Source organism: Barbus barbus, assembly GCF_936440315.1.
Source record: "Barbus barbus genome assembly, chromosome: 6".
NCBI classification, from domain to species: Eukaryota; Metazoa; Chordata; class Actinopteri; order Cypriniformes; family Cyprinidae; genus Barbus; species Barbus barbus.
The window spans coordinates 41102151-41118639 of NC_136734.1; the positions used below are offsets into that span (position 1 = coordinate 41102151).

General features: G+C 38.2%; 2 protein-coding genes across 3 annotated transcripts in view; both read left to right on the forward strand.

The window, feature by feature from the left end:
- The window catches only part of sapcd2 (suppressor APC domain containing 2), a 33838-nt gene extending 24967 nt beyond the window's left edge, over positions 1–8871 (forward strand). The window contains exons 5-6 of one of the 2 annotated variants that reach the window (XM_079419194.1): positions 139–237; positions 6679–8871. In XM_079419194.1, coding sequence (XP_079275320.1) covers positions 139–237; positions 6679–6807 — 228 coding nt within the window. In that variant the 3' untranslated portion in view covers positions 6808–8871. The remainder of the gene's footprint in view (positions 1–138; positions 238–6678) is intronic. The other variant, XM_079419193.1, reaches the window with a different exon arrangement.
- A 552-nt stretch (positions 8872–9423) lies between these two features.
- Positions 9424–15311, forward strand: hcar2 (hydroxycarboxylic acid receptor 2). The gene is made up of 4 exons (XM_079419560.1): positions 9424–9638; positions 12198–12257; positions 12349–12794; positions 13729–15311. The coding sequence occupies exons 3-4, from the start codon at positions 12788–12790 to the stop codon at positions 14661–14663; spliced, it is 942 nt and encodes a 313-aa protein (XP_079275686.1). The 5' UTR covers positions 9424–9638; positions 12198–12257; positions 12349–12787; the 3' UTR covers positions 14664–15311.
- Positions 15312–16489: the final 1178 nt, after the last annotated feature.

Here is a 16489-nt window from a genome sequence, read left to right on the forward strand (position 1 = left end):
TTTGTATAAACGGCTTGCATATAGCGGCTCATATAAACAGTCACTAATGAGGCATCTAGAATATGAGTACAAACCCTTCTTTCACTCTGATATATTATTGTTGTTGCTGAACTGATTGAAAAATGTGCCGTTCTCCAGACGTTTCCATCCGCCGGCTCCTCCAGCGCTCCTCCTGCTCCTCCTGCGCCTCCTCAGGCCATCCATATACTGAAGGAGCAGAACCGGCTCCTCACACAGGTCTCTCTCTCACACACTCACACTCTCTCACACACTCACACTCTCACACACTCACACTCTGTCACACACACACACACACACACACACACACACACACACGTCTGGTCAGCTATCCTTGTAGGGACTCTCACTGGAAACAGGAAATGTTTATTTCTCAAAAAACTCATTCTGTATGATTTATAAGCTTTTGTACCCATGGGGACCCTCACTCACTCACTCACTCTCTCTCTCACACACACTCACTCACTCACTCACACACACACACACACACACACACACGCTCACTTGCTCACTCACTCTCTCTCTCTCACTCACTCACTCACACACACACACACACACACCATAAATATGACATATGACCGGTGGTTTTCAGTCTGGTCCTGGGCATTCGCTTCTTTACACACCTGATTCAGATCGTCATCAGCTCATTAGGACAGAGATTCGTGAACTCAAAAACCACTTACACATGCAAATATACAAGATTTAAAAAGGGTATAAAGCCTTTTGTTTTAATCTTGGTCTTCAAAACACTGAACCTTTTCAAATATTTAACATATTTGACCTTTCTGTGCTGAATAGTTCCTTATTCCTGATACAAAGTGATCAAGGTCTGAGGGTTTTCTTGACGATCGAGCATGTCTGGAAATAAACTATAGGAAAGTGTCTCTCTAGGGCCATGAATGAAGAACCCTGCTCTTCTGAACTTATGGTTATGAATATGGTTTTGTGTTGAGTTTTAGCAATTATCGTCAATTTGATTTCACAGATACTATTTAAACTGAACTGAGCTAGACAATGACATCACTGAACTCAATAATGAAATGCCTTTAACTGAAAATTGAGTGTTTAATCTTATTATACATTACTGACTCTATCCTCCAGTTTGATACTGTTAAGTGCTTTGACACAATCTGTATTGTTAAAAGCACTATATAAATAAAGCTGACTTGACTTGAGGTGAGAATATAACTAAACATGACCTGCATTCATAAAATGTGTAGATTAGGATGATGAAGCGGCATTTTCAATTTTTCTAGTTAATGACTACAATCCTCTATACAAGTACAGTTTTAAAAATAACAGATTTCATAGTTGAAACCTGATGATCCATGCATAAAATATAATACAAACAGAATCTGAAATGTCTTTTTTTTTTTTTTCATAATGTATTTTTAACTTTTTTTTTATTTCAGGTTTAAATTAAACTTTGAATAACAGATTTACTGTGTGTGTGATGTTAGGGAATAATATTTGTAGTTTGCTCATCAATGTCATTGTTTCATATGCAAATTTTGAAGAACTCTGTATGCCTACTTAAATCTCTGACATTTATAGCGAGAAAAAATTTAATAAGTTAAGTAGTTTAAGTAATTTACTTTTCCAGTGTTGCACCTCAAGCTGCATTATGAATGAATGAATGAATGAGGCATTTATATAGTTCAAGTTTATTTGTATAGCGCTTTTTACGATACAAATCTTTGCAAAGCAGCTCTACAGGAAATTAAGTTTCCACAATATATTTATATATTGCAGAACCTTAATATATTTAACTTATGGCAAAATTAGGTAATTGTGTATGTTGTCTGAGCGTTGGCATCCTCCGAGGTCCTCTGAGGGGTTGGCATCATCTTTTCTCAGGTGTTCGGTCATCTCAGATCATTTAAGGGTTGGATCCAGACTGAAGCTTCGGTCATTCCTAGTTACCACGGGATGTTAATCATAGGGCTGGGCGATAAAACGATAACGATATGTATCGCGATAGACACGTGAACGATATCAATAAAAAATGTGTTCGATAAAACGTTCGATATTTTTTATTCTTCGTCGGAAGAAAACAAAGGCTGCGAAGCAAGTTTGGTTGCATTAACAAAGGCACTCGCTCTCTGGTAACCTAGCAACGTAGGGAGTGACACGCTAACAGCCAATCATGTAACAGTATCATGTTTTGTTGCGCCATATCGTTGTCTCGTGTCTAAGTGCGCACGCGCAAAAAAAAAAAAAAAAGTGCGCACGCACGGCTGAGAGTGCACGTCTGCAGCCAGACCCTATTGGCTGGTCTTCTGGATTCCTCTTCATAAGCAGAAAATGAGTGCCGCAGCGAGCGAGGAAATTGTAAATAAAAGAGAAAGTCAGCTCCCAGTATGGCAGTTTTTGGATATTATAAGTCTGACCGTAGTCAGACCAAATGTCGTCTGCAAATTATGCAAGACCGTCGTCCCCGCCAAGACTGGTAATACCACGAACTTGATGTACCACCTTAAAAGAAATATCAATAATTATCGATATCGACCGATATGAAACACTGATATCGTGATACAGTTTTCAGCCATATCGCCCAGCCCTAGTTAATCAACAGAGAAACAAATAGAGACATAATTAGCGTAGCTGCTGTTCCATCTAAGCAAAAATGATGTGTTCAACCCAAGCTAAAGAATAATAATAATGTACATTTGATCAGATATAACTGCAGTACAAGATTATAAGATGCATTATGTGAATGCTTGGCTAAAGAGATGTGTCTTTAATCTAGATTTAAACAGAGAGAGTGTGTCTGAACCCCGAACGTTATCAGATTAGATTAGATTAGATTCAACTTTATTGTCATTGCACATGTAAGGTACAGGGCAACGAAATGCAGTTAGCATCTAACCAGAAGTGCAATAAGCTACAATATGTTACATATGTACAGAATATACAGATAAGGCAGTAGTACTATGGACATAATTTACAAATTTTTAAATACTATCAGTATGATATACAGATGGGTGATATGAACATACTATACAGATGGATTGTGCAGTAAATGTATAAACAGGGCTCCAGACAAAAAAATCGAGTAAGGAGCCATTGGCTCCTATAAAACAAAAACTTAGGCGCCAAATTATTTTTTTAGGTGCCACAGAATAAAAGTGGTTTATTTTATTATTATCATTTAATTTTTCCCCCCTATTTTAACATTTCAATCATTTTGTCATGCGTTTATGTCTTATCTTTTCTAGGCTTTATCAGCATTTTAATCCATCTTGTAGATGATCAGGTCGACCGGGGGACTAAGGTTCACTTAAAGTGTGAATTAAATGTCTTTTACAACTTGAAATATACAGTCACAAAGAATTGTTCGTTACACAGAATCTGTACCAATATCATGGACCATAAGCATCACTTGGCCACTGAGTGCAGTGCATCCTATAAATGTTGTCACGTCTTTCACACATTCAGTCTGTTTTTCTTCATTAGTAAAATGCAGTTTTATAGGAGGAGTTGAATCATGTACAACAGAATAAGTAAAAATATTAATATGCAACAGCGCATGAATATAGCAAAACACTCCTCTTTATAGTTATTTTTCTAGCTGACTGATGAGTTTATGGACACTGAGTGGTTATTCTGAGGTACATGTATTACAATGCAATGTTTACAAGCTTTATACATTTCCTCAGTTTGAAACACTGAGCTTTTACATAAAACATTTCAGTAAGTTGTACTATAGGCTTTCTTATTGCCTACCTTTTGATCATGTTCATTTCATACTATAGTAGTAAATGGAAATATATAATGGGTTCACTTGCTGCTTTAACTGAGGAGCTAAAGAGATGGCGCCTGAGCATTAAGTGCGCTACTCTCCGCTCGCGCGATCCGGACGCATACACGGACCGTGTGGACGCGGGGTACTGGTGTTTATATTACCCAAAGTGTGCGCTTGTGCTCCGCATTAAAGAGCACCCAAACCGCATCATTTGAATTTCCTAGCATTTTAAAGCTGATACTTTGTTTATTAAAAGGTAAGACAGCACAAAGCTTTTTGCGATTACTGGATGGCAAGTGCACTTCAAATAACAGGAAGTCCATGCATTAACAGAACACAGCATATAGACTAAGATCTCGATAAGAAGATCGACCGGACAAGTGTAAATGCATCTGGTTGTTGAAACCACATATGGTAATTTTACTCCTCCCATAATATTAAAATAATAGACGTGTGAGAGCGTTTTATAGGCTATATGGCATGTTATAGTCAGATATGACAGCGCAATGCAACACGCATCACCGCGGATGAGTAGCGGAGTATTTCTTCAGCAAGCGACGCGCAAACTGAATGAACCTGAAAGTAAGCCGCAGACGCTCAACACACAATCTTCTTCATTAAAAGTAGCGAGACTAGCCTATCTTTCCAGTGCTGATGCCGCGCGCTCTCTTGATATTGAAATTAGCTGATAATTAATAAAATTATCCATTGCTTTCATTGACGTGAGCTCCGTTATATTTGCATATGAAGCGGGAATTGAAGAACGGATTTATATCCGTTTTGCGAAGACACATTTATGTGGCCAAGTGTAAATGGGGAAACGTTTTAACAAATCATATAGATATCCGATCAGAGAAAATGCATGAAGTGAGCAGGTGTAAACAGGCCCTTTCAGGTCTCTCTCACTGCGTTCAGCAGACTGTGTGCGGCAGAGACCAGGACTGTTTGAAACTCTTTTCAGTAAAACTTTGATGCGCATCGTCTTATGTAAGTTTAATACGTGAACATAACAAAAGATGTGAGCGCAAAACAATCGGGAAAAAAGTCCTTTCATGCAAATTATATATAGTCGCCAGTGGCGACCTCAGCAAAAACTTCACTCGCAAATTAATATTTTTGGTCGCAAATGCGACCATTTTAGTCGCAGTTTGGAGCCCTGTATGTACACTATGAGCAAAAACTATGAATATAATTACAAATGGATATGAATAAGCTATACATTAAGATATATAAACACTAGTACAATGAACATTGAAAGTGCATAGAAATAAAAAATTCCAGTACATAGTACTCAGTGTGTAGATGGGTTTTTTTTGTTTTGTTTTTAAACCGATTTAATGATGGGGAGGGGTGAAGAGTTTGTAGTGGTGTGTGAGGGGGTATCATTGGGCAGAGTTTAGTAGGGAAACAGCTGTTCCTGAGTCTGCTTGTCCTTGTTCGGAGGCTCCTGAAGTATGGAGAGAGAATTGTGTCTTTATTACATGCACGAAAATAAATGAATGGTCCAAACAGTTGTTTTGGCCACACCTAATGTTTTTGCTATCTCTCTGATGGGTTTGTTTTGTTTTTTCAGCCTAATGATGGCTTGCTTCACTGATAGTGACAGCTCTTTGGATCTCATCTTGACCGCAACAGATTCCAAATGCAAATAGCACACATGAAATGAACTCTGGACCTATTATCTGCTCATTGTAATTGGGATAATGAGGGAATAACACACACCTGGCCATGGAACAGCTGAGAAGCCAATTGTCCCATTACTTTTGGTCCCTTAACAAGTGGGAGGCACATATGCAAACTGTTGTAATTTCTACACCGTTCACCTGATTTGGATGTAAATACCCTCAAATTAAAGCTGACAGTCTGCAGTTAAAGCACATCTTGTTCCTTTCATTTGAAATCCATTGTGGTGGTGTATAGAGCCAAAAATGGTAGAATTGTGTCGATGTCCCAATATTTATGGACCTGACTGTGTGTGTGTGTGTGTGTGTATATATATATATATATATATATATATATATATATATATATATATATATATATATATATATATATATATATATATATATATATATATGTATATGTGTGTGTGTGTGTGTGTATGTATATGTGTGTGTATGTGTATATATATATATAATCTGATCCAATGTTTTTCTGCTTTACCACATGTAAATATAGGAAGTAAATGAAAAGAGAAAAATAAACATTTGTATAAATAAATCCCCTGTAAAAAAAAAAAAAAGAAAAGACCATGGGTGAGAAAACAGACAAATACAAAGCTAATATGTGGTCTAATCCAGATTTATGGGCTCATGTGCCTCTCTCATTGAGCAGGAATACAGATGTTTTCATAATCACATTGTAACATAAAACATAGATTAAAACTTTGTCATGTGAAGGAAATTGTGTGCATTTAGCATGCTTGACATTAAATGCATTATTTAGGTCACAACACATTTAAAATGAAAAAAATCTACTTATATTCTGAAAAATATGCCAGTCATATTCTTTTTAAATGGCTGTCGGTGAACTGCACAGGAAGTTTTTCACTGTTTTGAGGAAAAGTTGCATCAGTCATTTACACTAGGCCTCTTTTTATAAATTCAAGCACATATGATCACTGTAAGTGTGCTACTGTTTTTAACGTGTACAGCACGGCTATCAGTAGATCCTCACTTCACACACATTAGGTGTCTCTCACTCGCATAAGTGATAGAAACAATCTTCTTATTAACAGAAGCATAATCTTTTGTCATATTCTCTACAGCAGCTCATTCTGTTCTATTTGAGCATCATTACACAAATGTGCATTTAGCTTAATATTTCAGCTCAGTTATTCTCTTCAGTGTGGTCAGGTTTCTTGATGTTAGAATGCGTCCGTGTCTTGCGTTCTGACGTGGTGTTTGTCGTTTCAGGAGGTGACAGAGAAGAGTGAGCGCATCACTCAGCTGGAGCAGGAGAAATCCGCTCTGATCAAGCAGCTGTTTGAAGCTCGAGCTCGCAGCGCTCATGATAGCAGCACTCTCGACTCCACCTTCATCTGACCACCATCATCTCCAAGCACACCACACACTCAATCATCTGAGACCGAGAGGACCGGATTCTCAGAGCCGTTTCAACACTCCAATCTACCGCATCAAAACATGATTCACGGAGGAGCTCCCCTGCTCTCAGTCAGCTGAGACGAGCAGAAGAAAAAACTGGATTCCAGTGCGGTTAGATCAGACAGAACAGATAAACACATCAGAACGGAGGCTGCGGTTAAAGTTCCCTCCTGTGTAGTCAACATGAATGGAACATTTATCTGAACAGTCGATTAGGGCAGGTACTTATGTAGACTTTTCCTTTTGGTTTGGTTTCATTTGGTTTATTTTAGCTCTGGTGCTTTAAGTAGTGTGCTGTTTTTCTGAAAGAGTAGTGTTTTTAAATTCCTCTCAGTTAAAGGACATGAAAGGTAAAAAGACTTCTTAAAGACGTGATGTAGCACAAGCAGCGACAGATCGTCTGTATCGTGATCGAAAAAGACTGAATGTAGGGCGGGATTGGTTCAGTCCATTACTTGTCGATTGGATGGAGGCGGGTGTGAATGTGAACTTGCAGGAGATTGTAAGAAAAGAGTGAACAAAATGATCAGACAAATCCTGCATAGGCCCCTAGAGAGAAGACGTTATGACATGTTGATTAAAAATTATGAGGTCCAAAAAAATGTTATAAACGCACCTCAAGGGCATTTGATTCTGTTCCAGTCAGGTGTGCTCCATCTGGTTTCGAATCTTTAAGAAACCATATCAAGCTTCTCTCATAATAATAATAATAATAATAATGTCAATGCATCTGTGACATGCTCTGATACCACAGAAAATGAACTCATACGCCAGTTTGAGGACATGTTTTTAATAATGGAAATCATTCTGGAGGGTTTAAAAGCATAAATGTGAAGCTTGTTTTTGTAGAAACTCTTGGATTTATTCATTAGTAAAGCGATTGATAATTGAGCTGTTAATGGCTCATAATGATTGACAGTCGCTCATAGACACCTTCTATAGATAGTATGTTGAAAATATTCACCTGAAATATTCCTTTAAAACTGGCTCTGTGTCATTTTCCCTCTGTGTCGCTGTTTCATACGGTGAGCGATGGTTTCTTCATCGAGTTTCTGCTTTATTTTTCACCTGACCGATAAAACAAGACTTCTAAGATAAAATTAATCTCTGCTGGATATTTTGTGATTTTATGAACGACTACCGTGACTTCATGGGAATCATTTCTGTAAATGTTTCCAAAATATATTTACTATATTATACAGCTATATATAAGCACAACATGGCATGAAAGTGGATTTCAGAAAGATCAAGACCTGGACGGGTGATTTTCAGCCCTGAAGGTCAAACTGAGAAAGGAAGGATGTTTGTGGATGTGTTTTACACTCAGCAGGATGAACGTGTTATTGTGATCGTCATCGGATCGCAGTGAATGTGGAGAAACGTTTGTTCATCAACACCTTGACAAGGGTAACTAAAAAACATGATTCATTTCAATCCAGTGAATTCTCAGTCTTTCCACGCGTTTTCTTTTCCAAGTTTTGAGTACCGTTGAAGCATTTATACCCATGTGCTGAATGATATTTGCTAATAACCTCGCCTCTGTAAGGCCCTGATGATCATGGTTTTCAGTTATTACATGGCATTAATAAGCTATAGAGTTAGCAGTAGCAGAACGTGTGTGTCCATGTTCACAATAATAACACCAGACGATGATTGCAGACATACAGTAGCAGTGGAAGAGTGTTTTTCCCTGTCATTGAGCTGATAATGCAACATTCACTGGAAAGAACGCAGTGCTTGACCTCAATCTGCAGGGAGTGATACTGCGTGATGGTGCTTTGGAAAAAGGATCCTTAAATGATCGTTAAGAGACTCTGCAGGAGAACAATCAATGAAGCTGAAGAGCACTAATGTCATTAGAGGCTTTATATTTGCCGCAGCTGTGTTTTACATGTGAATCTCATCATACTGTTGATTTAATTCTCAACACTACCCTTTCTTTTGCAGATGTAATCCACAACAAACTCTTCCATTATTAAAAGAAGTCGTTCATTCTTGACATTCTGTTTTTGTTTGTGACATTTTCTTCAGAATCAATTAAAGGGGACCTATTATGCTCCTTTTTACAAGATGTAAAATAAGTCTCTGATATCCCCAGAGTGTGTATGTGAAGTTTTAGCACAAAATACCCAACATATTTTTTTTATAGCTTGTTAAAATTGCCATTTTTAGTGTATGGGCCCAAACACTCTGATACTGAGTGTGTTGCTTTAATGCAAATCAGAGGTGGGTAGTAACGAGTTACATTTACTTGAGTACTTTTTTGAGTAACTAATACTTTGAGTATATTTTAAAATGGGTACTTTTACTCTTACTCAAGTATATTTTTAGAGAAAAAACGGTACTTTTACTTCGTTACTGTGGGCGACTCTCCTCTCGTTACTGTATCTTAATGCAATACAAGTTAAAAATGCTTCAGTTTATTCCAAACGCGCCGTCTACTTGTCTCTGGGCCAATGAACGATGCCCATTCGCGAATGATTCATTCTTTTGAGTCGATTCTGTTTAAAGGCTTTATCAAACCAGTTGGCAAACCAGTGAATCGGTTCGCGAATCAGTTTGAATGATTTGTTCAGTTCCCTGCTGCACGCGCTGAGTCTCTGAAGCGGTTCTCTCTCAGATAACAGAGAGTTTAAGAACATCAAGAGCGCTGAAGACGTGGTTTTGGATCTACAGTCAGTTGAAAGCACATCTGCAAAGGCTTGTTTGCTAGAGCTATATAAAGATCTTTTATTAGATGAACACCGCGTGTGCTGTCTACTGTTCCACAGGTATAGGCCACGATACCACTATGATATTACCAGTTTGTTGTACATGTACCTTACATTAAATACAATGTATAATTTATACATTAAATAAGCTGTCACAGAGTATGCAATGAACACCCGCGGAACCCGCGTTAGCTCTGCGCAGCAGAGACACAATTAATATTCATATTTTTACAATATTTACTCTTGCAAAAATATAGGCTACATTTGTTTACATTTTGCAGAACAGAAGATCCGTCAATATGCATTTGTTTCGTTATGTTCAGAGCAGTCATGTGAGGCGTTTTCAGAGGTTTCAGTGTCAGAGGTTATAGGATAATACATAATTAATTTACTTTAAAATATAATTTAATTCAGTGATGCAAATCAGAATTTTCATCAGCTGTTACTCCAGTTTTCGGAGTCATATGATCCTTCAGAAATCATTATAATATATCGATTTATTACCAGTGTTGGAAACAGTTTTGCTGTTTAATATTTTGTGGAACCTGTGACATTTTGTTCAGTATTCATTGATGAATAGAAAGCTAAAAAGAGCAGCACTGATAATAAATCAACATGATTTCTGAAGGATTATGTGACTCTGAAGATGGGGTAAAGGCTGATCAAAATTCTGATTTGCATCACTGAAATAAATTACATTAAGATATATATATATTTTGAACGGCAGTGTGTGTGTGTGTGTGTGTGTGTGTATACACATACACATTACATAAATGTAATCTATATATCTAAATAAAAATAGACTATATTCAGTACCTATATGATCCAAAGTAACTAGTAACTAACTACTTGAGTAGTTTTTTATCCGATACTTTTTTACTCTTACTCAAGTAACTATTCAGACTATTACTTTTACTTTTACTTGAGTAAATATTTCTAGAAGTACTTTTACTTTTACTTGAGTACAGTTTTTGAGTACTCTACCCACCTCTGATGCAAATGAGCTGGTGCTCCCGGAGAAGAGGGCACCAGGAGACAACATAGCTGGTCTCATGGTGCATGACATGCTATCACAAACTTTATAAGTCCCACTAGTGATTATGAGCTCAACAAACTCAAGCGATCGACTCACATTGCTTTCATATGCAACTTTTAATGACCACATTCCTATTCACAATCATTCATGAAGACAGCACCAGTGAGAACAGACAGAGACAGTGGTAGCTTTAGCATCATTAGCCTTACAGAGTGCCAAGAAGCTCTTTCAGAAGGGCAGTTTGGAAAACAAACGCGTGACACTTTGTCTGGAGCTGACGTTTGCACACAAAGTGTTGGTATTGATCCCTACATGTATTGGGGACTTCACCGATTTGTTTCCGGGGCATTTCCTTAGACAATGAAGCTTAACCACAGCTTCCGCAGGCTCAGATGGAGGGAGTCTATGGAGACTGTTCGTTAGTGCATCCCAAAACACAACACTTGAAAAGCCTCTTTGGTGCTGACATTGTATATCTCCAGCAGCTACAGTAATCAGTAATGTTTATGGCGGAGGCGGACCACAGCTTCTCACTCAGCGTCACTAATGGGCGGGACTTATTCCCCTCGGTGACGTGAACAGACGGAGAATCTGAAACAGATCGTTCTGAGAGACGGTTTATCATTTTTTTTAGATTGTAAATAAATGAGTTGGTGGGTTTTTACCATTATAGGCTGGTTGTTTTCACACACTGCGGCCACACAACTGTGTTCTAACACATTATAAAAGTGATTTCAGCATAATCGGTCCCTTTAACATTTCGCTTCTATAAAGTGTTTCTTTTCTCTTTTGTTGATTTATAGGTTAGTGTATTACATACTTTTTGGTTTTTAATTACATTTTCTGAAATAACTGCCCGTCTACTTAGGACAAAAGCTGTTTTTAATAATTTTTAAAGACGCCAAACTTTAATTTGTTAATTGATAACTGTAACTTATCAGTGGTTTAGTAGAGAGTTTGAGTGTTTCATCTGAATCCAGACGGACTGAATGATGCTCAGATCTCTGTGTGGACCCTACACCAATATCACTTTTGATTGTTATAAGGAAAGCTAATATGAATTTTTGGTAAACTACATTGATATTCATATCCTAGTGGCACACAGATGCAAAAGATAATGTCTTGAAACATGCCTAAGACTTACGTGATATTGTATATATTCCACATTTAATTGTGGGATTGATAATCGCCAGTATAACAGTGTAATAATGTGATTTTTCGTTTTCCTCGTACAAACACAGTCAGAAGAGCTCATTGGCATGCTCATGAGTAAAGTTTGTATAACACTTTTATATAAATGTCAGTAACAATCACTTTCTGAATCACCGGTCTCTCTGTCTCTCTTCTTTTGTAATTAGTTAATGTAATCTAGTGTTTTAACTCTTATATCTGATTTGACTTTACTCTTAACTTTACAATCAATGATCATGTAAGCTGAGCAGAGATTGTCACATATCTGAATATTGTGGTATGATCTGCAATGACTAATATGCAGCTCATTTCTTTAATATGAGGCTGTGTGAAATAGGATGATGTAAGTACTTTAAGAAGTCCTTTTGTAAGTTCTTGTGTTTATTCAACAGGTTTCATGCTGATGAAGAAAACGGAGAAGCTAAAGATGACAAAGCTGTGTCTGTTTTGAGGTAAAGAGGTATTGTCTTATTCTTCCAGATAGATGAAGAGCTCCATGTCATCTTCATGTAACAAATGACACTTTGTTACACTGAATTTCAGAAGTATCCTAATGGACGGTTGCATCAGTTGTTTACCACCAAATTTCCGTCAGGAGCCAATGGCGAGTTGCATCATTGCCAATCGCTGTTAATGATGAGGACTTGCCACTACATGTTTTCTGAACGAATCCCACTATCCACAAACTTGTTCTTCACAAAGCCAGTAAATATGTCAAGATATTAGCATGTTATGTGCTTTATAATCTCAATAATATGCAAAGGTTTCTTCTCGAAGAGAACTGTTCAGACCACACATTTCCATATTGGACTTTAGTCTCCAGAACGCCTGTCTCTGATTGGCTCCTGGAGCTCCCGGCGGTGTTGAATCATGGGAGTGAAACTGTTGTCTGTGTCTTCAGTTTAAAGTCCGCTGTCAGTCCCACCACTAACTTCACACGAGCTCTTGCGGCTGAAGAGCATCTTTGAGACCACAGGAGCTCATGAAAGGTAAGAGATGCTGCTTATAATAACTGCTGACAGAACTGTCTGTGTTCAGCTTTACTGACAGAATTAATGACACAACAGACACATTAAGAGTTCAGCTGTGCAGAAACTATAGACTAAGGCTGCCGATGAACTCCAATTAATTAAACTGTTGTTCTGTAGAGCTGCTTTACAGTTCATTTTGAAGTTGTAATGATATTTAAAACATTTCTGAAATGACATTTGTGACATTGACGCTGTTTATTTCTGTGCAGCTGCTTTGATATCTGTGATGTATGAAGTGCTATAAATGTGCCTTGACAAATACTGTCTCTAATATATATATATATATATATACACATCACACACACACAAAGTATATACACAACATATACAATTTTATCATTTATAGTTTAATACATATTTTGCAGAAGATTGGGTCTAGCTGTCATATAAGAATGTGTTTTACATTTTGTGCATTATAATTATACTGTTTGAGTTTCTCACTGAATCGAAGATGTTTCTTTAAAATATTATTTCATATTTCAAAGATATTCTTCTGAAATCAGTGTCATAAAAAACAACAGTGAATTTCTGACAACATGCCCTGCTGTAATGAATGAACCGTAACAATCATGTTTTTCCTAGTCAAGACTTTAAGGTTTGACTGAGAATGAGTGTAGAAAATGAATATTCTTCAAAAGAAGAAATTCAGAAAGCCTGTTATTGCATTATGAAAGTGTATGAGGTGATGTCCATGTAGATGAAGTAGAGCTTCAGTTATTAAATCCCAGCCGTACTGAAGACTTCGATCAGCAGAAGCGGTGAAATCGCCTCATGATTGTTATCTTCAGGACTGAGGTGAAAGCTGGAGCAGGTGTTTGAGACAGTGATGTGACTCTGGATGAAGCACAAAGCAAGCGTTCGGTTGTATTTGATCTCTGTTTGTGTGTTTCAGCCGTTGAGAGGACGATGGCAATCCTACAGCTCTTCAGATTCATCAACTCGTCTCTGCTCCTCAGTCAGCGGCCTCTGAACGCCTCGGCCGAGCAGACGGTCTACAGCAGCTGCGCAGACATGCCCGCCGTGCTCATCTTCTACCTGGTGCTGCAGTTCATCAACATGTTCCTGGGCATCCCGGCCAACATCATGGTTCTGTGGCTCATTTATAAGAACAAGGGCGACTCGTCCAGCTCAGATATCTTCATCATCCATCTGGCCGTGCTGGATGCGTTCTTCTGCCTCATTCCTCCACTGGAGCTGGCCAACATCGTCTACCTGAGCACCAGCAGCACCTGGTACGTCCTGCGCTTCTTCTATGGTGTCAAAGACTCGTCTCCGCTCTTTCTGTCCTGCATCTGTCTGGACAGATATATGGCCGTGCTGCATCCCATCACCTTCACAGAGCTCAAAGACAAGCGGCATCGCTCCGCCTGCGCCGCCGGCGTCTGGTTCCTCACTTTGGTCTACGCCGCAGCCAAGTGTGTGGGAAACATCCCCAACTTCGACAAGGTGTTCACCGTCATGATCCTGGTGGCATTCGCGTTCATGCTCTTCTGTAACGTCTCCATTCTCTGGGCTCTGAGACAGTCGGCTCCAGGTCGAGACGAGAGACACCCGGTCAAGAAGAGGGCCTTCAAGATGGTCCTCATCATCTTGGCCATCATTGTGTTTAACTACTTCCCGCCGGTGGCTCTCTTTCCCTTTCGAGAGTATTTCTCTCCGGATGTCTTCCGTTGTTATATCCACTACATCGCCTTCGGCTTCATGGACGTCAGCAGCAGCATCCAGCCGGTTCTGTATCTGTCACGGGAGAAGCTGCTCAAAACCCTGTGCTGCTGCTCGAAAAACACCGAACAAAGCACTGATCCCGTTTACACCGTCAGTCGGTGAGCGGCGGCTATCAGAGGATTTCCCTTGATTAGAACTGACCACTGCATGCACATAATAATGTAGGTTTGTGCACATCTATTAACACTTTTAAAACTGGTGTTAATAACTACCTTGTCATTAGCCTGGGCTAGATTGTGTGTATTTTAATTGATCCATTTTTGGGTTTTCTTGGTTTACATTTTTATGTATTTGTATGTTTCTAGTACAGCACTTTGGTCTGCATGTGCAGTTGTAAAGCGCTTTATGAATAAATATATAAATAAATAAATGCTTATCCTAAACAGTGTGTAATGTAACTATATTAGAACCGTTAGACTCATTCTGACAGGAATCTGCAGCTGTTTTAAGCAGAAGCACCAACCTGCTGACAACTGCATATTTTGTGCATATAAAATGTTATTAATTACTATATCACACATTTACTTGTAGTGGATTTTAGTTTTTCACTTGTGCATTTGTTTTCTGTAAATTCTGGATTATCCTGTTTATTCAAGACAGCTGTCGCATACACTGTATGAAACTAGAGAAAGAACGTTTAAACAATTTTTAATAATTAACTATTTTTTCTGTGATACAATAAAATGTGCTTATAAGTAGAAGTCTCGCTATTAGCGTGTGAGAAGTTTAATAAAGTCAGCTTTATTCTGTTAATTATGCGGTGTCTTTCACCTGTTCACAGCTCGTCTGATCCGGTCACCTGTTCAGCACAGAACACTTTATTCAGTCACTGATGTACACCTGTGGCCTGTCTCACAGCTGCCTATAGTCTTAGTCATCTAACAGGTTAGTTTACCTTTGTAAGTGGATGAACATAGTATGACTCCTGAAGTGCAGCTGATGGAGGATCTGGAGTCACTGCTATTACACGAGTGAACACTAGAGAGCGCTGTATGACCACGAGAATCCACATCAGCGGCTCATGTAAAGCGTATGAAATAATAGTATGAAAACTCTGTTAGAAAAGAAACAGTTTGACACTTTAGACCACAGGCCAGTTGTTCAAAAAGTTTAATCTGGATCAGAATGATCTGGATTTGGAAATCCCATGTTTTGCTATCCAGAATCAGGTAACCCATCTTACTTTTGTGCCGGGTTTTCTAAGCAAAATTGGTTGGATCATCCTGATCCAGATACTCACTTTTTCAGATTTCCAAATCTGGATTACTAGTGCTCTACGGAGCCCCTAAAGGGACATGCTGATGAGATGAGATGGGATGGGGTGGGGTCAATGTTTTGCATTGCATTTACACAAATAACTCATTCTGACTGGTCCATCTCTGATGATTGTGCCAATGTAGTTTACAATCAGTGATTTTAAAAAAACACTTTAAATTAATTATAATATATATATATATATATATATATATATATATTGACAGATGTTCAGGATATATTACATGTTTCAAATGTTGTATTTTTTTTGGAGCAGTTTTAAAGTTTTATTACATTTTTGTTCCAGAAATCCACCGTTCTGCTGGGATCAGAATAATCCTTTTATTTATATATATATATATATATAAAAAAAGTATCCCAATCTTACTAAAACATATTGAACAACATAAACTGAAGATTCAATTCAGACCAAAACCAACAGTGGATTTTGTGATTTATCTTTTTTTTTCACTTGAACAACTCATTTTCAGGATTTGATCTAATCCGATGGCCAAAATCCGATCAGATTACTTTGAACAACTGGCCCCTGCAGAGTTTAGATTGAACACTAATTAAACACGCCTGATCCAGCTAATCAAGTTCTTCAGGCTTATTTGAAAACTACATGGTTTGTGTGTTGGAGCAGGATTTGATACCTTTGCTTTAGACAAAAC